This window comes from Mus musculus, chromosome 5 (genome assembly GCF_000001635.26).
Source record: "Mus musculus strain C57BL/6J chromosome 5, GRCm38.p6 C57BL/6J".
NCBI classification, from domain to species: Eukaryota; Metazoa; Chordata; class Mammalia; order Rodentia; family Muridae; genus Mus; species Mus musculus.
In genome coordinates this window covers 104451335-104475671 of record NC_000071.6, presented here as the reverse complement: position 1 = coordinate 104475671, position 24337 = coordinate 104451335, and the positions used below count along the sequence as shown (strand labels likewise).

The 24337-nt window shown below is 44.4% G+C and overlaps 1 protein-coding gene across 4 annotated transcripts in view; it reads right to left on the bottom strand.

The window, feature by feature from the left end:
- Window positions 1-21690, bottom strand: part of Pkd2 (polycystin 2, transient receptor potential cation channel) — a 51838-nt gene extending 30148 nt beyond the window's left edge. For 3 of the 4 annotated variants that reach the window (XR_001784633.2, XR_003955591.1, XM_006534815.4), the window contains exons 1-2: window positions 15447-21690; window positions 8676-8789 (exon numbers count right to left, since the gene is read on the bottom strand). Coding sequence is in view for 2 of the 4 variants with exons in the window: in XM_006534815.4 (XP_006534878.1) it covers window positions 8676-8789; window positions 15447-16035 (703 nt within the window). In the remaining 2 variants the exon portion in view is untranslated. The remainder of the gene's footprint in view (window positions 1-8675; window positions 8790-15446) is intronic. The other variant, NM_008861.3, reaches the window with a different exon arrangement.
- Between the last annotated feature and the right edge of the window lie 2647 nt (window positions 21691-24337).

Sequence of the window (24337 nt, the reverse complement as noted above, 5' to 3'; positions counted from 1 at the left end):
GATAGTTTTGGTCTTGTTTGTTCTGATATATGGACTCTGTTACTGTTTGAAACTGTGTGTAGAGGCAGTCAAGACAGGTCAGAAAATCCTTACAGAGCAACAAGAAAGTATGTCAGAGGAAGAGAAGTGCTTAAAAAGAAAAAGGAAAAAGAAAGGAGACACAGTGTTATCAGGTGGACAGAAAGGACAAAATAAAAGAGCTGAGGCGGAGGAGGAAGGCGAATTAGCTTTTGCTCCCCCTCCCTATGCCTCCTCGTCAGCCATCTATGGGCAGACCTTCTGTCCGGAGGTCTGGAAAGAGGATAGATTCTCCTTGCTGGGATGTCCTATTTTCACTGATCAAGCTGAATTTGCATGGGATAGAGATATGCTGCTTGATCAAGGTAGATTTGCACAACAACAGACAGGATATCCAGTGCAGGTGTTTGAGCAGGTGAATCAGATTCCTATAAGGGCGTGGAAATCATTGCCTAACAGAGGGGAAGTTAGTGAAAACTTGACTCTCATATTGACTCCCCAGATGGACACACAGGTGATTGAGGTTAAGGTCTCATCACCACGAGGTATTGTGTCCATCCCCCCTGGGGATCGAGTAGATCAGGTGTTGACGTGGGCGAGAGGGTCTGTTTGTGTGTTTCCACAGGACCAGATGGAACCTCTTTGGGTGCCGGAGAGATTGGTGAGACGCTGCAAGAATGAGGCTCCTGATCCAGTTGCCCCTGTGGATGTGGTGGATATTCCCACAAGCACAAACAATGGAGCCGAGATGAGAGATCCTTTCGGTGTTCCAGAAGCCGATACCAGCTCGACATGACGTTCAAATTTTTCCACGCTTTTTGATCCCTGAATTCCCCTTAAAGAGATAGCCCCGCTGGCCATCTATCCCTTGCTCCAGGGAAGATGAGCGGGGATGAGAGCCCTGGGATGTATGCTTGTTATAGTGTGTGTGTGTTTTGTGTTTGGCACATGTGTTAGGTGCAGTGTGCGGCCCGCACTTTCGCCATGGTAGCATAGGCTTTTGCTGCAGAGGAGGCGGGACAATCTCCTCAGATTCGGTTTGCTGCTCTAAAAGAAATTATGCTGCGTTATGCCGTGGGGTGCGAGGCTAAGCACTGCACAGAGGATAGCTTGCTGTTGGCATCCTGTGGAAGGCACGTCTGATTGCATGAAGGTTCAGTGTCCTAGTTCCCTTCCCCCAGGAAAAACGACACGGGAGCTGGCCAAGACCTCTCTGGGTGATGAGCCTAAGGGATGGTTTTGTGTAGGGCCCCTATGCTTGCACACTGGGGATCAGACCTCTACCTTCACCCATGAGGCTTGCTTGCAGCAATTAAGATCTGGCCATAGGTTAAGTAACATCCTGGCCTTTTGATGCACCTGCCACAAGCAAAACACAATCTCCCCAGGAGTGGCTTGGCATGATTGAGAGGTAGTCAGTGATAAGACTCCCTGGGCATGTCACCAACCTAAGACAGGGATCAAACCAATGCTGTTTGTCACCCAAGGACGGGTAAGGGGCATGGCTGCGAGGGGCTATCTACAGACATTCTCTCTGCCAAAAAAGAAAAAAGGGGGAATTGTGGGGAGCGGGTGTGGCGGCAGTCCCAAAGGCGCCAGGGACTGCAGCTAAGTCATATGACTTGCACCTGACTTCCTCATATAAGCCACAAACATCTTGAGTGCTGCACAGGTGTACCAGGATACAGGTGAATCCAATTTGGTGGAGATTTGCCCCTGCTGCCCTGATTAGCTGAAGCTGCGTGCCTGGTGAGGTGGCGTGGCCTGCGGTTCGTGGATGAGAGAGAGTATAAAAGGAGTGAGAGGCCCAGGGTTCGGGAGAGATATAAAAACAAGGGAGATATAAAAACAAGGGAGATATAAAAACAAGGCGATATATAAACAAGGGAGATATATAAACAAGGGAGATATAAACAAGGGAGATATAAACAAGGGAAATATAGAGAAAGAAGAAACAGGACTGAATAAACGTGTGCAGAAGGATCCTGTAGCAGCGTCGTTCTTCCTGGCCAGTTGAGCGCGCGCAACAACTCCTGCCAACCTGAGTCTGATTCCTGAAACCCGTGTAAAGAAGAGAAGAGAAAACTGATTCCCAAAGGTTGCCCTTTGACCTCCATATCTACACCATGGCATGGCTGCTTCTGTGTACACATCGTATGTAATGATAAGTTTTGAGAATTAAAACTTTCAGCATTTAGCAGATACTGTGTTCTGCTGGAATTCTGATGACCACGGGTGTAATACGCTGTACATAATATAATTTGCTTGAAACATGAAGCTTCAAGAGAAGGCATTTGTTTCTTTTTCATCTTTTGTCTGCAGCGATGAACACAGATGATGATTTCTTGATTCCGTAATTACACCGTGTCTTAAACTAGCTCTGCTCAAACCATTGGTCAGTTTGTCTCTCTTACTCTTCTGTTTTCAAGCAACATCAAACTAAGATTGTTAAAGAAGGAACATGGGCAGTGGTGACCCAACATGTATTTGAGCGTTCATCTTAAGCAATCACATAAGCAAGACATTTACATAAATTCATAATTTGTGCAACCATGCGGAGAGAGTACACTAAATAATTCCAGGGCATGAGTGTAAAGAAGTGACCTTTCCCTCCAAACGAGGAACTTGCAGGTCCTCAGCGAGTGTTCTGCCCGGACACCTCTCCCCCTCCCTCCACCCCCACAGAGGGAAGGATGCAGCTGTAATGCCCTGAGCATCGATGCCTGGGAATCCTGTCAATACAGGGGACAGAGGTGACACAGAGTGAGGATGGAAGAATCCTTAGAGTCGAATAATGACTCGGTTGATTATTTTCAATTACTGTGAAACTAGAATCGTACTTGGGGGTTGCTGGTTAATTTGGAACATTTTCTTGTGTTTTACCTATAAGATGGTTGCTCTTGGAAATTATTTGTTGATAGGTTAAAAGTAGAGACTTTTAAGCACGGTATAGACACCAGGGTCCCTTCTTGTCTTCTTATTGTTCTTCAGACCTGGCTTTTGTTAAAATTCTCAAGATCAGTAGTAGCTTTCTCGGCTTCACTTAACGTGAAGTGAAATTCTACTGTGTTGCGCCCCCTACTGGACACCAGAAAATGATACTTCTAGTGCTGACAATGATGGGCCACCATGAACTGTTTGTGAACTGTGTCAGGATAAGACTGAGCCAGTTATTTGGGAGTGACATTTCTACATATGCCCACAGCAGCAACGGTGTGAGGATATGTCAGCGGCAGCTCAACCTCAGACAGCCTGGGCGAGCAGCTCCGCCAGCTCCATTCAGACCAGCTACCTCTGGGCTCACAACAGAGGGTGAAGGTGCCCCAGGATCTTGAACAGCTAGTGACCCTCCTGAGCTTGACCTTTGAAAATGAGCTCAACAATGCTGCAAGCTTTCTCTGGAGCCAATGTCGAGAGATGTGTGTGAAGGAAGATATTTGCGCAGTGTGAACTCGAGTGGAAACATAAGAGTTACACTCCTTTCAGTCGCTTTCTATTGCCATGTTTCCATGATGACAAAGCAACCTGGGGAAAGGACGTATTTCATGTTTTAGTTTTCACTCCATCACAGAGGGAACCTAGGGCAGGAGCTTGAAGACATGAAGTGAAGCCGAGACTATAGAGGACGCTGCTCACTGGTGTGCTCCCTCTGACTTGTTCAGGGACCGCCATGTCTGCAGCCAAGGTCCTGTCAGGGTTTCCTCAAAAAAATAGAACCTAACTCAATGTAAAAATTGTACCTATTAGCCGGGCGTGGTGACTCACGTCTTTAATCCCAGCACTCGGGAAGCAGAGGCTGGTGAATTTCTGAGTTTGAGGCCAGCCTGGTCTACAGAGTGAGCTCCAGGACAGCCAGGGCTATACAGAGAAACCCTGACTCGAAAAAAAAAACAAAAACAAACCAAAAACAAACAAAAAAATTGTACCTATTGATAGAAAAAAAAAGTCTCATGGTTATAGTGAAAGATAAGAAAGAAAGAAAAAAAAACCCCACAGACTTTCTAAAACAAGAAAATGCAAGTGTTCAGTTAGGTTTCGGAAGCTCTTGGTCGCCAGTTTAGTTCTTTGGCCTCATTCCCATAAAGTCCACCTGAAAACTTGCTTTTCTTCAGATGGAAGAAGCTCTGACTCAGATGATCTAGAAAAACTATCAACTTTTTTTTTTTGTTAAATTCTCTTGGCAATTCTGATGCTTAGTCTGGATAATTTGTCAAACTCTGGGCTTCCTTGGCATTAGAAGCATGTTTGCATATGTGGTGTTTGAAAATGCTGACATATTCTAATGGACATGTTAATGTTAAAACCAGTGTGGTTTGATATTTAAGCGCCACTCCTGTGCTAGGAACAAAGCCAACCTCAGTGTTCCGTGCTCCAACAGCTCAGAACAAGAAAGTCTGAAATATCTCACCTCTTGCTGCCTGAACTTCAATGCAATATGCACATTACATCTTAGCGTTTCTGTGTTAGAAAGCATGTCTTTTAAAATGGCATAAAGGGAAGGAATGTAATATGCTGAGCTCATAGTAGTAGAATGGTGGGCTGCCAAGGGCTGGGGAGAGAGGCAGGTATTAGTCAAAAGGCACGGCAAAGTGCCAAGACAGCAGAATGCAGCGATGGAAGAGCTGAGAACCAAAGGGAAGGGAGGGGATCAAGGACAAAGGCCAGCTGCAGCCAGAAAGAGAAACAAATCCTGAGATGACAGAAATGTGCTCAAGCTGGATTAACCGTGTTAGAACTCTGTATGTTAGAAAACAAATTGTGATGCTCTGTATATGCTTGTACCAGGGAGTGGCACTATTAGGAAGTATGGCTTTGTTGGACTAGGTGTGCCACTGTGGGCATGGGCTTTAATGCCATTTTAAGACTGCCATCCCAGCTGCCTGGAAGCCAGTATTGCTAGCAGCCTTCAGATGAAGACGTAGAACTCTCAGCTCCTCCTGCACCATGCCTGCCTGGATGCTGCCATGCTCCCACCTTGATGACAATGGACTGAACCTTTGAACCTGTAAGCCAGTCCCAATTAAATGTTGTTCTTATAAGAGTTGCTTTGAATATATCCAGAAGATGTTCCAACTGGTAAGAAGGACACATGCTCCACTATGTTCATAGCAGCCTTATTTATAATAGCCAGAAGCTGGAAAGAACCCAGATGCCACTCAACAGAGGAATGGATACAGAAAATGTGGTATATTTACACAATGGAGTACTACTCGGTTATTAAAAAGAATGAATTTATGAAATTCCTAGGCAAATGGATGGATCTGGAGGGTATCATCCTGAGGTAACCAAATCACAAAAGAACTCACATGATATGTACTCACTGATAAGTGGATATTAGCCCAGAAACTTAGAATACCCAAGATACAAGATACAATTTGCAAAACACATGAAACTCAAGAAGAATGAAGACCAAAACGTGGACACTTTGCCCCTGCTTAGAATTGGGAACAAAACACCCATGGAAGGAGTTACAGAGACAAAGTTTGGAGCTGAGACGAAAGGATGGACCATCTAGAGACTGCCACACCCGGGGATCCATCCCATATATCAGCCTGCAAACACTGACACCATTGCATACACCAGCAAATTTTGCTAAAAGGACCCTGATATAGCTGTCTCTTGTGAGGCTATGCCGGTGCCTGGCAAACACAGAAGTGGATGCTCACAGTCAGCTATTGGATGGAACACAGGGCCCCCAATAGAGGAGCTAGAGAAAGTACCCAAGGAGCTAAAGGGGTCTGCAACCCTATAGGTGGAACAACAATATGAACTAACCAGTACCCCCAGAGCTCGTGTCTCTAGCTGCATATGTAGCAGAAGATGGCCTAGCCGGCCATCATTGGAAAGAGAGACCCCTTGGTCTTGCAAACTTTATATGCCCCAGTACAGGGGAATGCCAGGGCCAAGAAGTGGGAGTGGGTGGGTAGGGGAGTGTGTGGGGGGGTAACGGGGGACTTTTGGGATAGCATTTGAAATGTAAATGAAGAAAATACCTAACTAAAAAAAAAGTTGCCTTGATCATGGTATCTGCTCACAGCAGTAAAACCCTAAGACACAAATGAAACAGATGCCCATGCAGATGGATCCTAAGTTATGCCTCATAAAAGTTGTTTCCTGAATAAAGCTTTCTTTTTTCAAAGGAAAAAGAAAAACAAATAAATGTCATTTTAAAGCTTGTTTGTGGTTACTTATTTTAAATTTCTAGATCGCCTCTGTTTGAATGTTATGCTTTGTTACCTGAGATTATTATGTCTTATAGCTGCAGTAAGGCTACTATCTTCATAGTAGGTATTAAATTAAATATTTAATAATTTGGCACATCTCCCAAGCATCATAAATAAATGATAGGTTCTTAAAACAGAAAGTAATAATGTGAATCTCATTTGGGACTTCTCTCATGTGAATTACACTTGAGAATATTTTCATTTTTACTTTTTTTTATTAATCTACCTGCTTATTCTAGGGCATATAAATAAGGAAAACAGATGAAGATGCACACAAGGGAAGGCCCAATACAAGTGACAGAAAATTGGTAAGAAAAAACCCAAAACAATGACTTTTTTCACATAATATTTTTAGCTTACAAAAAAATCCTTCATTTTGTATTTAAGTTTCTAGTTAGCAGGCAAAGTCTCAAAGGATGTAAACAGAGGGCTGAGAGGGACCCAAGTTCATATCTGAGGGGTTTGCTGGCCAGCCAAGGTACCTGGCAAGCTGTTAGTTAGTTAGACGTCCTGTCTTAAAAACTAAGGGGGCTGTAACTGAGGAAGATATGCACCTACACACTCATGTGCACACACAGCTCCATACATGTGCACACGCATACCTACCCATGGGTGCACACGCACGTACACACACATGGACACATCTACACATACAGGTGCACAAGTGCCTATACACTCATGTGAACAAACCTACACACAAGTGCACACACCTACACACACCTGCACACTCCTACACACATAGGTGCACAAGTTCCTACACACATACGCACACATACTTACACACATAGGTGCATACTCCTACACACACATGCATATGCACCTACACACACATGCACACACCTACATACACAGGTGCACACACCTTCACACATATGTGCACACATAAATAACAAGAAGATACAAAGGGTATGTGGCCTCTGAGATCTTAACTCCTAACAACTACACATTAAGAAATTTAAATGGTTTCTTAGTTTTTTGCATTCAACATTTATTTTATTTTTAATAATTCAGTAAAAAATTTAAATTTCTGCAAAAAAGCTTTCAGCCCTTATAAATCCAAGATGACCAGTTACAGAAATAACACCAGTTTTTGTTTTGGGTTTTTTTTTTTTTAATGTATGTGTACACATTTGCCTGCATGTACACCTGTGCCTCATGTGTGTGTCCGATGCACACTGAGACCAGAAAAGGGTGTTGGATCCCTGGAACTAGAGTTGCACTTGGTTGTGAGTGACCCTGTGGGTGTGAGAATCAAACCCAGATCCTCTGGAAGCACAGCCAGGGCTCTTAACTGCCAAGCCAGCTCTCCACTCTCCCACTGAAAAACATTTGTGGGGGGGTATCAAGACAGGGTTTCTCTGTGTAGCCCTGGCTGACCTGGAACTCACTTTGTAGACCAGGCTGGCCTCAAACTCAGAAATCTGTCTGCTTCTGCCTCCCGAGTGCTGGGATTAAAGGCGTGCACCACCACACCCGGCTGAAAAACATTATTAAACTACTGATTAAGTTCTGATTCTCTCAAAAAGGATGGACTCTTTCTATATAGGGGTCAATTGTTAAGACTCTCTCAGTGTACACCGGAAGAGTTGCCTTTCTCCTTAGGAGAGGTTAGGAAGAGCCTGGCCATGGAGGTGACCAAACTGGCTTCCATGTCTCTATAAGAGGCCTCAGAGAAGACACAACAAAAAAATCTGTGCTTCAGGGCCAGGAAGATGGCCTTTACCAAGCAAGCCTGACCACTTGAGTTCAAATTGGAACCTGTGTAAAAGCAGAAAGAGAAATGACTTTACAAAGCTGCCCTCCACAGGGGCATGGTTGCTCATATGCACGAGCACGCACGTGCACACACACACACACACACACACACACACACACACACACGCTAAAAAATATTTTTAAAACCCTTGCTTCAGCATGCTTTAGCTCAGGATAGATGATTTGCCTGTGACTTTTCTGGACTTGCAAAAGCTTCCAGAGACTGGTTCTGTGCTATCTATGGCTTCCCTCCCCTCACTCAGCAGAGAATGCACTAACACACCAAAGTAAGCGAGATGGAAGAAAACTCGGATCAGACGGCTTTCCCTTAAAGCCTAGTTTCTTCCAAATCACACGCTGAATGATGTAAACTGTCAGCATCCAAAAGGGGCCTTTGCAAGACAGAAGCTGACACAAGCAGTGTGAGCGGTTACACACGGATGGAAGCGGAATATTTGCTGTTACAGGATCTAGCCTCCAAACCCCTTGGCTGGGATCTGTGTGTATGGCAGGCTGCTCGGCGCATCTCACTGTACAGTAGATCACAGCCGATAATGAACCGGTGAGCAGAGACCGTCCCCACACTGAGAGGAAAACTGCTGCCTGGCCCCTCCTGGTGCTCACGAACTTTTCACCCGTGACTGACATTGCCACGAGAGGGGCAGGGCGTGTACTCACAGATGCACAAGACTACGAGGAAAAAGAGGTAAGTGACCAGCTCCCGTAACACACTTTTCAGGTACTTCTCTCGGTTGGCGTTGCTCTCTTCCATGAGTCTTGTTCCCCAGAGACCTTGAACATAACGGAAAAACAAAACAAGGTCATCTCTCCTAAGAAATTTCACAAGTGAGCCGGGCGCGGTGGCGCACGCCTTTAATCCCAGCACTTGGGAGGCAGAGGCAGGCGGAATTCTGAGTTCGAGGCCAGCCTGGTCTACAGAGTGAATTCCAGGACAGCCAGGGCTACACAGAGAAACCCTGTCTCTGAAAAAAAAGAAAAGAAAAAAAGAAAAGAGTAAAAAGAAAAGAAATTTCACAAGTGGCAAAAGGAAAGTCGATATTGACAGTAAACGCGTTTTCGAGTGTAATATGGGCACATAAGAATATGTATGTACGCAAACTGTGTGTGACTCAGGCGTGACTTAGCAGGAGCATCTTTTATTTACCATACGTTGTGCGCCATCATTTTCCTAACTCCCAGGACCACTAGCAAATATCTTTAAACGCTTGGGAGGATGGGAAAGGAAGGCAATTTAAAAGATTTAGCAATTGTGCGCCTCACATAATTCTTGCTTGATAAAGGACACACCTGGCACCTCCCACTAAGCCTAGCTAAGTAGGTGGTGTGACTCCTGGGCAACCACAGGTAGCCACGGTGCACACCCCGAGTTGTTGCATCATTCCAATGTGGAAATATCTATTGAGCTTCTAACACAGCGGCAGAAAGGTTGCTCTGCACTCGCTCATCTCTGTCGTATAAGAAACGCCATGGCAACTGACTACGCTTGGCCTGCTTAAGCTCAATAGGCTTTTCAAAGCAATTAATACGTCTTAAAATTAACAGGAACAGCTCCTGCAGCTTCTCTGTTTTTATTTTGGGGAAAAACCGCCATCAGCCGCCATGCTTTCTGTTTTAGCAGATGGAACGTGTTGGGCTGGTGAAGTAAAGATGATGTAACCCTCAGAGAGCTTGCTGGAGAGACTCGGCCAGCAGGCAATATGGCGGCTGTCCAAACCCGGGTTAGGGAGCGGTGTGGTAAAGTCACATTGCTGACTCCCTGGGAGGACCTTAATATCTTCCGCAAAACACCAGCCTCTCAGTCCTTCCAGTTCGAGTAGGTTCGCTATTAACAGACAAGAATCTGGCTCCCACATGTTACCTCTGGCGTTCATTTACCCCCTTTGTTAACCTAATGCAGACCACACTTGAGCCATGAACAAGCCACAGGGAGAGAAATGGAACAGCATAAGGTCTTTCCCATCGAGAAAATGAGCTCTTCGGTAATGTTGATATGCTTTTGGGGCCTTATAACAATATAAGAGCTCCACTCTATTAAATTTAGATATCACAATTTCCTTGGTGTTTTGTTTTTTTAAGTCAGCATCTAAGTTCAAGGACACCAAGGTGTTACACATCACGGGTTTCACCACTCTGAAAGCTGAACACAGTTTTCGGTCAGCCCGCCACTGCCAAGGTCTGGTACTTGTCAGGGAATTACTCACGTGGCAGAAATGCAGCATGCGGAATGTTTACTCATTGAAACTGTCATACTAAGGAATTTTAATAAATTTAGATGACATGGAAAATTACGACATGGGATAATGGAGCAGCAGCCACGGATCAGGCTCAGGATTAGCCTCAGGAACAAGCCCACATTATCTTTGGGAAAATAGGATAATGTTCTTCTGGAGGCCAGCCTACAGTGTACATGTGGAGACTGCTAATCTCTTTAGCATCTTTCCTGCTCCGTGGTCAGTGATTTCTTTCCAGTGGTTTACAGACAGCCGTGCACTAAGGAATAGACATAATTTCATACAAAAGGTATTCTCAGACCTTTAAATAGAAACAGACAAAAACGATGTCAGATTTTTTTTCCCAAGCCAAATTTGTAATAAATTATGGCAATTTAATTCAAGTCCCTAAGAGGAAATGAGAAACACCCTCTTCTTCGTATTTCTATAAACTGTTATAGATTTACTTTTTCTAAATTACCCTTCCTACCTCCTAGAAATTAATATTCACAATCTTTAGTCTTCCCCCACTGGGTGTATGTAGAGGTCTATCTTAGGAGACAGGGACTGGCCCCTCTGCATCATGGTCCTGTTGTAGACTACTTCCAGTGTTCATGAGTTGACAGGCAGGAGTGAGTTAAGGTGCACCATTGCATGTGCTCTGATTCACATGCCCCAGGTGAAGGCTTTTCTTTTTCTTTCTCTAGAAAGTTCTTCCTACTTGAGCAAACAGTTTGATGTCTGTCTCAAAGCTGGCCCTACGCTTATCCTTCTTCCCATGGAGTTGATTCTGTAATTATTGTGTTTCATGTTTTGAGACAGGATCTTACTGTGTAGCTCAGTCTGACCTTGAACTTGGAATGATTCTCCTGCCTCTGCCTCCTGAGTGCTGGGAATACAGTCAGATACCACCACACCAAGCCTGGTTCTGTAACACTAATGATTTCTGTCTTTCATCTGTCTCTATACTCCAAATACCAGCAGGAAAGTGTGCCAGCTCCCCAATGCAGCACTCAAAGTCTGCTTAGCCTTGTCACCACTCCTTGTTCTTTGCCAGAATCCCCTCCCTCTTCGAAACGGAGCTCACTGACCTCCTCAGGTAGAGATAGCTTACCTCTTCCCTGAGTTCCTCCCACACCTAAGACCCTCACTGTAATTACTTTTGTACAGCTATTTCACCTGTTAGAAGGTGAGCAGCCTGAAATGTGGGACATTGTATTACCCATCTGGCCATTCCCAGGACTTGTCATAAAGGTGATGCCAAACAGGTTTATTGGCTGCATGAGTTGTGTTACTAGAGCAAATTTATCACAACTCACATGGTCTAGAGAGTAAGGGCAGGGAAGTGCGAAAAGAAAAAGAAAGAGGTTAGGGAAGGAAGCGTGGATTAAAGCTACAGAGACATTAGACACACACAGAAGCAAGAGAACAACAACCTCGGGAGCTTCCACAGTTACTGTCCACCTTGGTTTTCAGGGTCCCTCTCACTGGCCTGGAACTTGTCAAGTGAGGTAGACATCGAGCTCTGTCTTCGCCTCCCTGGTGTTGGGGCTGCAAGCACAGGTCATCACACAGTCAGCTCTTTAAATATGGGTTGTGAGGACCAAACTTAGGAACTTGCTATCTCCCTAGCCCAAAAGAAAATTCCAGTAGCCAAATGTGAGGTGAGAAAAGGCCAAAGAAAGAAAGAAGGAGAGAGAGAGAGAGAGAGAGAGAGAGAGAGAGAGAGAGAGAGAGAGAGGATAGCTTCTAATATAGGGGGCACCCTAAGAATAAAACAAACTATGACCATAATAAGGCTTCCAGAGTGCTGAGCACAGTGAGCAATTCCTTGTCACCTAAGAGATTAGGGCAAGGTTTCTCAAACTCTATATTGCTGTCAACGCTGGCTGGGATGACCTGCTGTAGTGGAGGACGAGGCTGCCCCAGGCACTTTAAGAAATTAGTACAATTCTTCCCTTCTAGCTGGTATTTGGCAGGTGTAACCCTGCTCCCTCCTGGGGTTATAAAAACACACTCATACATTCAGATACTTCTACATACCCCTTAAGGGGCAAAAGTTCCTCTACTCCCTCTTGAAAAACCTCACATTTAGGATAACACTATACTGGTGATGGAGTAAGAATGGGTCCAAAGATTCAAAATAGGCCAAATTAATCAGTCCCTGCACACGGATGCTTATGAGCTGCAAGTAAGAATGGAGGATCGGGAGTAGCACTTTGGCGTGGTACTGTTTGGAATGGCCAAGTTCAGACTTTTATCATCCTCGATAGCCTTTGTAATAACTGAATACACTCCTCTGTAGACATCAAAAGGAAAGGCAGGAGAAATGCAAGTTATATGTGAGAGAAAATAATGATGGCCACTTATCAAACCGTACATGCAGTGCCAAGCTCTGATCATTTTAGGAAAAATAAGAGTAGCCCTCTTATTCATTTGAGCCCTAGCACTATGTGACAGAGATTGTTAACTGTGGACCTATGGCTACATTGTATCATTTGTCATGTGTATTTATATCATATTTGTTATGTGTATTAACAATTTGCCAATGCAGCAGGAGTCCAAGTGGTGAGTGTAACTTCCAAGATGATGTCTGGGGCGCTGTCATCAAATCATTCAGTTGCCCTTTGATTCCTCTGGCCCAGGCTTTCGGTGCCAATTCACTGGTGGCTACACACCATACCTGCCTGCCCGCCATATTTACCTCTGAAACCTGTCCTAGACACCAAGTTGCTGAGTCCAGGTCATTCAGAATGCTCTGCAGTGGAGAAGCCTTCAACTTAATATATAGAGATACATTTTAATTCCCCAGTTAGATACTGTGTATCCCAGAAGCAGTTCCTCAACCCTGACTACTCACTGCTGAAAGGGTAAGTTTATAGAACGGGGGAACATCCTTTGCTGCCTTTGCTGCCTGTCTGCTACCCGGGTGGGGGCAGAAAGGGCATCAGAGACTAATCCAATGCTTTCATTTTATAATTGAGAAGCTGAGGTTCCAAGAGCCTGAATGAGTTGACAGGGAAGCAGTTGACCACTGGAGATTTCAGTCATCCCCCTTAACAGTCCCCACTACCTGTGGATATCGCAAAAGTCACTTTCTGTTCTGATCCTTGGTGATTATTCACAGGATCATAGGGTTTCCATGATGTTATCCCACAAGCCAGGAAAAAAATTCATATGTCATTTATTATTAGTGATTTTACATCTCTGGGCTCTGTCCTTTGTAAAATAGTGATATGCCACCGTAGCTTATTTTGCTTTAGAGCTTCTAGCAGTACACTATCTTCATAGCATGTGCTAAACATTTAATACTTATTTAATAAGCCACAAGAATGCCAACTACATTTTTGTAACAGAAATTAAAGGGTTAAATTTTAAAATAATTAATAACTCCCCAAGTCTGCTTCCTTGTGAAATACATCTGTGACAGGTGTGCCATCATATTATTATTATTACACACAAGAGTTTATTAGATACTACTTAGGTTATATATGCAGAGATGCAGAGGTCAAGACCCTGAGAAGGGAATTATAGCTTCCATGCCTCTCCTGCACCCTACTCTCCCAGAACCTCTACAGAGCACCCACTAATAAAGTCTGTCTTATTGTGAGTTTACAAAATTCTTCTTTAAAAGAAATAAACACACACATATACATACATATAGTTCCCAATATAAAAGTATACATTTTATCTCATTGTCTCCCATTATTGAGTTCAAAGTTATCTATATAACCAAATATTCCAACTGATCATGTAACTTTCCATATGTATTAGCTTATAAGAAACCTGCATGTCACTTCAGTCACCTCAGTGAATACTTTTAAAAGCACCTCCTACGTAGTTTAAAATAACAATCTGTTTTATGCTGCTCTAGACATCAAAAAAAATAAAAAACTTAGTGCTTTCCTAGTCTATTGATTACAGTCACCTCAAAAGGATGTTTTGGTTTTCCACAATGCCCTGAGTCACATTAACTAGTCTGCACGTGTAAAAGCAGATATTCTTTCATCATTTGTGATACTCTCAAAGCATAGCACAGCAAAGATTCGCTGCCCGTTCTAGATGTCTTCTCATTTAATTCTTTCAACACATCGAGGGCTATGTACTAGTTATTTCTTTTCTAAACAAAACAAAAACAAAAAACTAAAAATTAAAAGATCAGAGCAGTTAAATAATAACCTCAAGGTCAAACAGTAGTAGGACCAGGATTTGGATGGAGGCCTGACCTGCCTAACTCACACTGCCTGGATAGTTTCTGTTGCAGGGGAAAATAACAACAAATCCTGGGCTGGAACTCTTAAAGCTAGAGGTTAAAATAACTAGGTGGGGGAGAGTTAGTGAAACTCTTCTACTTGGATACCTCCGGCTGCAAACCTTTAAGAACACGAGATTAACTAGCTATTGGAAAATCCGTGTCCTTTCTTGCCGTGTGGAGAGTTGCGTGCTCGTTGGAATGCTGACACATTAACCATCTGGAAAAGCAATCATCTTGTTGGAATGGCAAAGGACCTTGCTTCCAGTCTTTAAACACACACACACACACACACACACACACACACACACACACACACACGGGGGGGGGGGGGGGGGGACACGGGCGAGGTATAATAATTTTGTTTGCAACTGTTTAAGAAATGTCTAGAATTGGAAATGATCAAAAATGTGTTTCTACACATTTCTGTCAACAACCTCTCTCTCAACCAAACCTTCAGACAATGACCTGTTTAAAGGCATTTGTCTCAAAACTTGGATAACATTGTAGGTCCCTACTAGAATGGCTGAAGGGACATGACACATCGCCACCAAAGGAAAAGCTTGGGCTCTGGAATAAACTTGTTCCTCATTTGTGACATTTAGCAAGCATAAAGTTCCAACTATTGTCAGTTGTACTAGAATATTCACTTTTCGTCCTCCAAAAGCCCAGGTATTAACGGCTTGCTTTTGTTTTCCAAAATGTGCTAGCATCTTAAGGAGAGAGGAAGGGAGGAAGGGAGGCGTCCAATGAATTTGCACCAACAAGAACGCAGTAAAATTCGGTGATGGGTACCGGAAATCGCGCCGAATTAGAGGAGTTAGGGAAGGCGCTCTGGAAGGAGGCGGGAACGCAGAGGATGCGAGGTGGAGCCGCAGCAGACAGCCACCCTTGTAGGACAGGGGTTCGAGCCCGCGCGCAGGCAGTTGTCAAGCGTGCACTGGACGCCAAGAGTCCGGATCTTACCTCGCAGCCCTCGCACCAGCCTCTCTGCCCAGGCCACTCGGGGTGGCTGGCCCTCCAGCGGGAGGTGGCGATGCAGCGGGTCCCCGCCGCCCGCGGGGCTGGGACACTGCGCGCCCTGGTCCTCTAGCCGGCGCCGCCTCCCGCTCAGGTGAGCCGCGCCGCGGTAGCTCCCGAGCCCTCGGCCGCGGGCGCCCACCGAGCTCACGGCCGAGGAGGAGGCCGACCTCCGACTGCCCGGGCGCCACTCCACATCCATCTCTACCACCATCCCTCCTTCTTCTCCTTCCACCTCGTCGTCGTCGTCATCCTCCTCTGCCTCAAAGCCCGGGTTGTCGCGGCTCCACGCTTGCCTGGAGCAGGACGAAAGCGGAGGAGACGGCGAGGCCGAGGCTCCGGCCGGGGGATCCCGAGCGGCCGCCTGCCGGATGCGCTCCATCTCGATCTCCAGGCCCCGCTGCTCCCCGAGGCCGCCGGGGACAGCTAGGCCGGCGCCTCCCGCCACCAGGCGCCCGGGTCCGGACGCTCGCGGCGCGGGCGAGCGTCCCGCGTCCCCGGGCGGCTGCGGCTGCACGCGTCTGGAGTTAACCATGGCGCTCACTGGCGCCCAGCGCGCCCGGGAGTGCCGCCGCCCTCTGCCGCAGGAGCCATGTTCTTTTCTTCCCGGAGTCGGCCTGCTGCTCCCCGCCTCCGCCCGCCCCCTCGGCCCGCCTCCCGGGCCCTGGCCTCGCCTGGACTGGACTTAGGCGCGTCGAAAAGGCCCCAGCGGCCAGGGATCCAAGTAGAGCCAGGGTCCCCATCGGTGCCCACATTCCTACGGGGTAGCTTGCTTGGTCAGCCAGCTCGTCGGGAAAGGGGCTCCTGGGTGTGTCCATGCCTGCATGACCTTAAGATAGTGCTTAGACTCTGTCCATACTCCCCCTGGGTTTGCAAAGGTGCAAGGAGGAGGGTAAAGATGGAGATCTTTTGTTGGGATAGAAAGAACTAGTGAAATCCAGCTTGAACTGAATTCTCAGGGAAGGCAAAGAAATCCACCCTTCGTTTAAAAACCAGAAAGAAATCACCAAGGCGGCAAGGCTTGCATTTGGTGACCCTCAGCTCCTTGATTCTGTGTTTACTGGATGATTTCCTGTCTCCACTCTCCAGACATCTAGAGGCATCCAAGGGTTGGATTTTGGAACTTTCTGATGCCTCCACCATTACCTCATTTCCGCTCCTGGCCAGCCCTTGAGTAACAGAATCCTGCCTCAGGCGTTAGGTCTAGATCTCCATCCTCGCTACGCCCCAGCTGGCACAGCCAACTTAAGACAGCAGTTGGGTCAGGCAAAGCCTACTCCAAATTCGATTTTCCATGGTTTTCCCATCTCTTTTAAAAGTTAAATTCCTGGCCAAGATCTGTGCATCTCTGCCCTCACTTCTGACGCTTCTCATAGGATGTCCTCATCCACCTCCTCGTCAAGTCCCGCGGGGGTCTTCTTGTCATTTCTGTCCTCAAGGGGTTCTCTAATGCTTTTTACTCTAACTGCAAACATTGTCATTCCACAGCAGAGCAAATGATTTCTGTCACTTCCATATCTCTTCTGCCATTCTAATACTAAACTGGTCTCTCTCTGTTTAGCCTTGGGGATAGGACTGGATTGGGAGCCTATGGGTGGTATCCCTCCCCCATTTCCCTCCTACCCACCCACCCATATTCTCCATGTCTCCACTGTTTGCAATAAGGGGTCAGCCATGTTGGTACATTAAAGAATCTATGGAATTCTAGCTTAAGTGGTAATATTTTATTTCTGCAGTTTAGCAAATGTGCATGGTCCGATCCTATATTAGTTTGCCAGGCTTGTTATAATAACTTACCACACACTGTGTTCAATAATGCAAATACATTTTCTCAAAAAAAAAAAAAAAGTTGGTTGACCTTTTCCGAGGCCTGTCTTGGCTTGCATATGGCACGTTTTGCCTGTGTCTCCCCATTGTCCTCCCTTAAATGTTTCATCCTCCTCTTCCTCCTCATCTTCGTGGTCATCGTCATCATCACCATCATTGTCATCGTAGTGGTTATAGACAACCTTAATAGTATGATTTAAATTTAGTTACTTTTAGAAAGACCTCTGACCACATACAGTCATATGCTGAGATGCCAGGGCTTGGGAATTCAACATATGAATCTGAGGGGTACATGACTCATTTAGGCTTTGTGGGCACTACAATGCTTTTCTAGAATGATCTCCCTATCATTCATCTATCACTCTCCTTATCATTATTCATTAATCTCTTATACGTTTCCTGTGTGTAAAATTAATAATTGAGCAAGTTAAGCAGAGTAATAAGGACCCTGGCCTCAAGAAAAGACCCAGACCTCAAGAAAAGAAAGAGGCTGAAGTCTCCCACTAGAAAGGGTGAGATGTCTGTCTAGTAAGAGGTGTCTAGAGAAGCAGTATTCTGAGCTGAGCCACCTGTGCTGCACTAACAGAAAAATTGCTTAGCAGGCATATTCCAGAGGAGGGGCGTATGAAGAGGGAGCACGGACTCAGGGTCAGAAAATAGGTTTTATGCATTGACTCGTCGGGTCCTCGACATCACTCTTACTGACTCAGAAATTCTAGGAATTTTGCTCTGGAATTCTGAGTCTCCTTGTAGGCTTCTGGGCACCCAAAGTTTGAGAAGCAACAGTTATGTTTCAGATAAAAGAGTTTTCATAAAATGCATCTTGTAGCCTGGGTTTTATAATTGCAGTGATGACATCATCCAGAATTCCAGACCTAGAAGAATTGTCAGTGGTGCTCCAGGCTGTGTATACATAATTCATTATCAGGACCATAGAAGCAGACAACTGCATGACCTAGGGCAAGTTACTTCATTTGTGCCTGTGGAAACGAAAATGATGAACGCTTGCTCTTACACGCGTTCGTGACCGGCCAGGAAAGACGCAGCAAACTGGAATCTTCTGTGGCAAAACTTTATTGCTTACATCTTCAGGAGCAAGAGCGCAAGAGACCAAGAGAGCAAGCGCGAAACCCCGTCCCTATTAAGGAGAATTATCCTTCACCTAGGACGTGTCACTCCCTGATTGGCTGCAGCCCATCGACCGAGTTGTCGTCAGGGGGAAGGCAGAGCACATGGAGTGGAGAACTACCCTTGGCACATGCGCAGATTATTTGTTTACCACTTAGAACACAGGATGTCAGCGCCATCTTGCAACGGCAAATGTGGGGACGGCTTCCCACAGCTTGCCTCATAGGCTTGTGAAGATACATTGAATTGATACAGATGTCTAAGACCAACCCTTCAGGCTGCTGCAACAAAAAAATGCCGTGGCCAGGTGGCTTATAAACGTCTGTTTCTCCCAGCTCTGGAAGCAGAAGTTTCAAGAGCCCGGTGCCAGCAGAGTTGGGGTGTGTGTTACAAGTCTTTTCTGAGCCATGTGGCACTGTTTAGATTTATCTTCATGTGGTGAAGGAACAAAAGGCTGCATTAGGATTTGGGTGGGAGATGGTTGTGTGTTGAAGGATCAGTCCCAGCTGATCCTGTTCTAAAGCAGTGAACCCTTTGTGAGGTGGGAGCCAAGTAGAGGTAGGTCATTGGAGACATACCTCTTGGAAGGGAATATTGGGATCCAGGTCATTCCTCCCATCTCCTTTGCTCCTCTTCCCTCCCGCCCACCTTGTGCTCACCGTGGGTAGCCTTGTTCCACCACCTGTGGAAGCTCCAGTGACATTCACACTCACAAGTCTGAATGCACAGAGCAAGTAAACCACAGACTGAACGGACGTTCTGTGACTGTGATCCAAAATAACCTTTTCACCCTTTTGTCTTACCTCAGGCATTTTGTCACAGCACTGGAAAATTAACCAGCACAAACCTCCTTTGGCTGTATAAGACATCCATCGCTATGACTAATCGCCCTCTAAAGACCCCCACCTCCTTTTATTATCATGTGACAGACAGACAGGGATTTTTATTATCATGTGACAGACAGGGATTTTGGTGTATGAACTTGGAAAACGTCACACGGTAAATGCCATGTGCTATTAGTGCTACATTCATGTTTATGTTTCAATCATATTATGTTAATCCTATTAATATGATTAATTGTATTAATGAAAGATATCAATTATTTTTTGATCCACCATAATTATTCTTTGTTCATCTCCGCCTTAGCTTGACGATGTGTTTGTTGAGAACAGGGGGGCTGTAGCAAACTCGAAATTGTAGAGAAAATACTTCTTGAGAATCCAGTGTGCATGAGACACATATCTAGGAGCAAGACACGATCTCTGAAATGGGCAAAATCTAGTCCTTGTGTGTTAAGCAACAACTGAAGCTTAAGAATCTTTTGTCATAGAGCTGGACCTTTCCTGGCTCTTTGGAATGGGGGTGAGAGTTGTTTGCTTGCCTTTTGGGTTATTTTTTTTCCAACTAGAAGACAACTGGGCACTGAAGAATATGTTCCTTTTTTATTTGTCCTTGGCCTCTCTTCCTAGTATGTGTGAAGTCTTTGCTTTAAACAGTGCCGCATCAGTGGGGGGAAAAAGTGACTCAGCCAAGGAAGAAACAGAGCAATCGAATTCACTCAATTACTTTATATTTACCTTGAATGTCCAATTCTGTGTTTTTACTTACACAATAAAATGTGATTCTTGTTTGGATGGGTTGGAAAAAAATCAATTCAATTTAGGCAGATTCTTCATGGAGTTGTGTTCTTGTTGGAGAGATTGTCCCCGTGAATATAAATAATAGCATGAGTTATCATGTAGCATCTAACTAATATGGAAGTTTCCAGCAAAGAGGGAATCCCTAGGTTGAAGTGGTTAAGAAAAACAGTAAGACCACATCATAGAAGGCTCAGTTGATGCTGATAAACAAATCACAAAGTTAGTAGTGATAGTAGGACTTTTTTTTTAACAGTGTTAATTACTTAAAACAAATATGAAACATTCTTCCTAAGATATCACCACCCCCAAAAGTAATTCAGATGGTTAAAATGTGTCTAAACAAGTAAGTAATTTAAGTTGGTTTAAAATGTATCTAAACAAATAACTTGGAGTTGGATGTGTATTTGCCTCATTTTCACTTGCAAGAAAAGTAATTTTGAAAAAAAAGAAAAGAAAAGTAATTTGGGAGCTGGAGAGATGGCTCAATGGTTAAGAACACTTATTCCTCTTCCAGGGCTCCTGAGTTCAATTCCCAGCAACCACATGGTGGCTCGAAGCTGTCTATAATGTTTATAACCATCTTCGGCTGTGCAGATATGAATGTAACTAAAGCATTCATATATATATATATGTATATATATATGTATAACATGAATAAATTTTTTTTAAAAAAGGAAGAAAAGTAATTTTAAGAAAATCTGCAATTTTAATGCACCATAATTCAAAAAGCACTGGGTTCCTTTATGCTGAATCTGGCTTAACTTTAGTCATGAGCCCAGCTGTCCAACTCTTCGTTCTTTCTGGTTTGCTAATGCCGCCCGCTCTGTTTTTACTTTTACTTTACTGGGTTTATCCTTTGCAGAGCAACTAACTCAAGCAAGGCCCAAGGCTGTCAGATGTTCTCCCGGTGAACAGAGTTACTTCCTTTAAAGAGTCATTTAAAACACGCTACTTCTCATAAAGTTTTCCTTACATAAAGTAAGACATAACACGTTGTGGTTTTCTTTGCCTAGCTACCACAGTCCTTTGTATCACATATTTCAGTAATTGGATACTGTGAGGCATGTTGTGTATATCATGGATGTTGTTTGGTTTCATTTCATCTCTGCCGTGGGCTTTTCTGGGGACACACTGCACAAATCGCACACATAGTCTGGGTACTCTGTAGACATCAGAGAAACTTGTGAACAGCAACCTTGAGGAGAGTCTACTTAGATTTGGCACAAATACGTCCAACATATGTTCAATGCTCCTCTGTTAATTTGAATGTTTATTTATTAATTTTCCAGTGAAAACTAGTGAGACAGACACAAACTGAGTTCCTGTTGGTTCGGACGTCTCCACCTTCCATAGGAACTCCAAAGAGTTCCTGGCATGTGTGGTGTTACTTAGCAACTCACCAAACAAACTGTTTTCCCTCATTTCCCCTAAGTATGTATTTATTTAACAACGTTGTAAAATAACCTTTTACCACTCAACATCTGAAATAATTAGCAGAAAATCTGATGTTTGTGCCACTGTAAGAAGAAATGTTAGCCGGTTTTAAAGCTTCCCTTTAGTCTCATTTTATTGCTAATAAAGTGAGGCTCAGATTTGTGGCATTCCATATCTGGCTTGCATTTAGATCGACCTGCCAGTGTCTGTTATCTTGGCATCAGCCTTAGCTGGCACTGTGGTGATAGAGTCCAAACCTCTCTGTCCTAGTTTCCTGTTCAGAGTAATGAAGTTAAATACTTCATTTTCAGATCCCCGGTGGAATTCAGATCGAATGCTAATGAGGAAATATTAACAAATTCACCGAGCCTTTAGTGAACGCTCACAGACATCAGGTGTCTTGGTGGATTCCAGGGAAACAAAAATGAGGCATAATTTCTGTTTTCAAGGGAAGCAAACTGTATAAACAGACTACCCGGAAGTATCTTCAAGTCTCTCTCACTCCCTCTTTTTACAGTTCACAGAAACTTAAGATCTTTCTAGACTCAGACTCTCATTTGTCAACATCTCCTGACATCTTCCTCATCTACAACCCTGGTCTCTGTTTACTTACTGGCCCACCATGTACATGTCTGCGTTCTTTGTACCTTCTGTCAGTCACCTTCTTGAGGGAGATGCACACCCAGGGGAGGGTGCTGCTGGTTTCTTCACTGGCATCTGTGGTTCAGCAGCCTGTCTCTTTTTGAGTGACAGTGGTAGTCAGACTTTCTGGGCAGCAATGGTTCTGCCCTGTTCTGAGTCTGAGTCTGTGTGTGATTCAGAGGTGGCTGGCACCCTTTAGCTCCCAAGAAGTGAGTCAAGCAGTCAAACATGGCCAATCAGAGTATCTGGCCCCCTCAGCCCCTGTGGATGTAATAGAGAAGGAGAGCCATGGCCAAGTTTGATCAATGTTACTCAAGCCAGAATGTGGGTTAGTTTTTCACCAAGTGATAGAAGGGAAAACCTTCTCTTGTCTGCTAGTTTGTGTTGTGGAGTTCTGAGTCCAGACAAGCTGGCAGCCAAACGACTCAAACAGGAAGAGTGGAGCCAAGAGCACATATGCAAAAACTGCTTCACGAAGAATGTGAGGAACAGAAGCAAACCAAAATCAAATTAATGATTGGGTTGCTGCATTATCAGTGAGCACAAACACACACACACACACACACACACACACACACACACAAACCCACACACACACACACACGTCTTGTTTCATGTAATCTAGACTGACCTCAAACTCAGTGTGTAGCAGAGGATAACCTTGACCTTCTGATCCTCCTGTCCCCACCTCCTAAAAGGTGAGACAACAGATGTTTGCCACCATGCCCTTAGTTCCAGCACTCTCTCAAAAGAGCATCATCTCCAGCCTTGAAATAGATATTTTCCTGTGCTATATTCTCATTTGGTCGAGTGCACATATATTTATCCTCTGCATGTTCATTCAAGGAGCGACTGAAAACAGAATTATTTGGAGTACCATATAAACTTGCATCTTAACTTTAATTTATTCATTATCACATTTGGACATGGTTGCTACAAGACTTTGAACTATATACTTCCTCCAACCCAGACTTTCCCATAGTGGATCAGATCATTTCTCAAATACCTCTTGACCCCAACATGAACCAGGGTCTCAGTATCCCCAGTTCCTCCCAGACTTCACACAGCACTTGCTTCATGACCATTTTGTAAGATCGTGGCTATGAATGAGTCAGAAGGACCATCTCTGCTGGCAGTAAATTTGTTATTAAGTTGTCACACAAGTAAAGCCTGTAACCAACATTTAATCTTTATGACACACTGCTATGACATTGTTTTGTTCTAAAACACAGATCCTAGAGTCTAACTCTGGGGCTCTCTGATCCACTCTGTCTTAGGAGGGTCATAGAAGCACGCATGTTAAGACAGCACAGAACGAGCCTTGAGGACACGTATTTTGATAACATGACACTTGAGCCCCAGAGTCCGTACGTATTGGAGCTATAACTTTTCTTTTTGACCGTCTTATTTAGGTTAGGGTCTCTGACACTTGCAAAGGAAATTAGAACAAATAAGTAGATTTGAATAGAAGTGGATCTTGCAGACCGATAAGAATCACGCTAATCACATGCATGAAAGACTGAGCACATTTGGGCTGAATAAGCTGAATACGGCAGACAGTGGCTGGCCTGGGGGGTCTCTAAGGTGTGTGTGTATGTGTGTGTGTGTGTGTGTGGTGTATGCAAGTGTGTATATATGTGTGTATGTATGTATGATATAGTTTGTGTGTTTATATGGTATTTGCATGTATGTGTGTGTATATGATATAGTTTATAGGTTGGTACAGGGCACCTTCCACAGTTGCTTGTCTTTCACTGAACCTACTGACCAATTGACTAGTTTCCCAGTGAGTTTTGAGAACCTTCATTTGGCTTGAGCTAGGGTTACAAATAAGTCCATCCATGCCAGGCTTTTTAAAAGTGGGTAATAGAGATGCAACACAGGTCCTGCAGTTTATACACCAGATGCTTTTCCAAGATCCCTATGTGCTCTTTTTTTTTTCCTAGATTTTTTTAAACTGTGGATTGTATTTATTAAATTCTTTATGTCACTGATGCCATCATGTGATTTTTCTTCTTTAGTTTATTGATATAATGGAACACATTATTCAGTTTTCAAACACTGAACAAGCCTTGCATACCTGTTGTCTTAGTCAGGGTTTCTATTCCTGCACAAACATTATGACCAAGAAGCAAGTTGGGGAGGAAAGGGTTTATTCAGCTTACA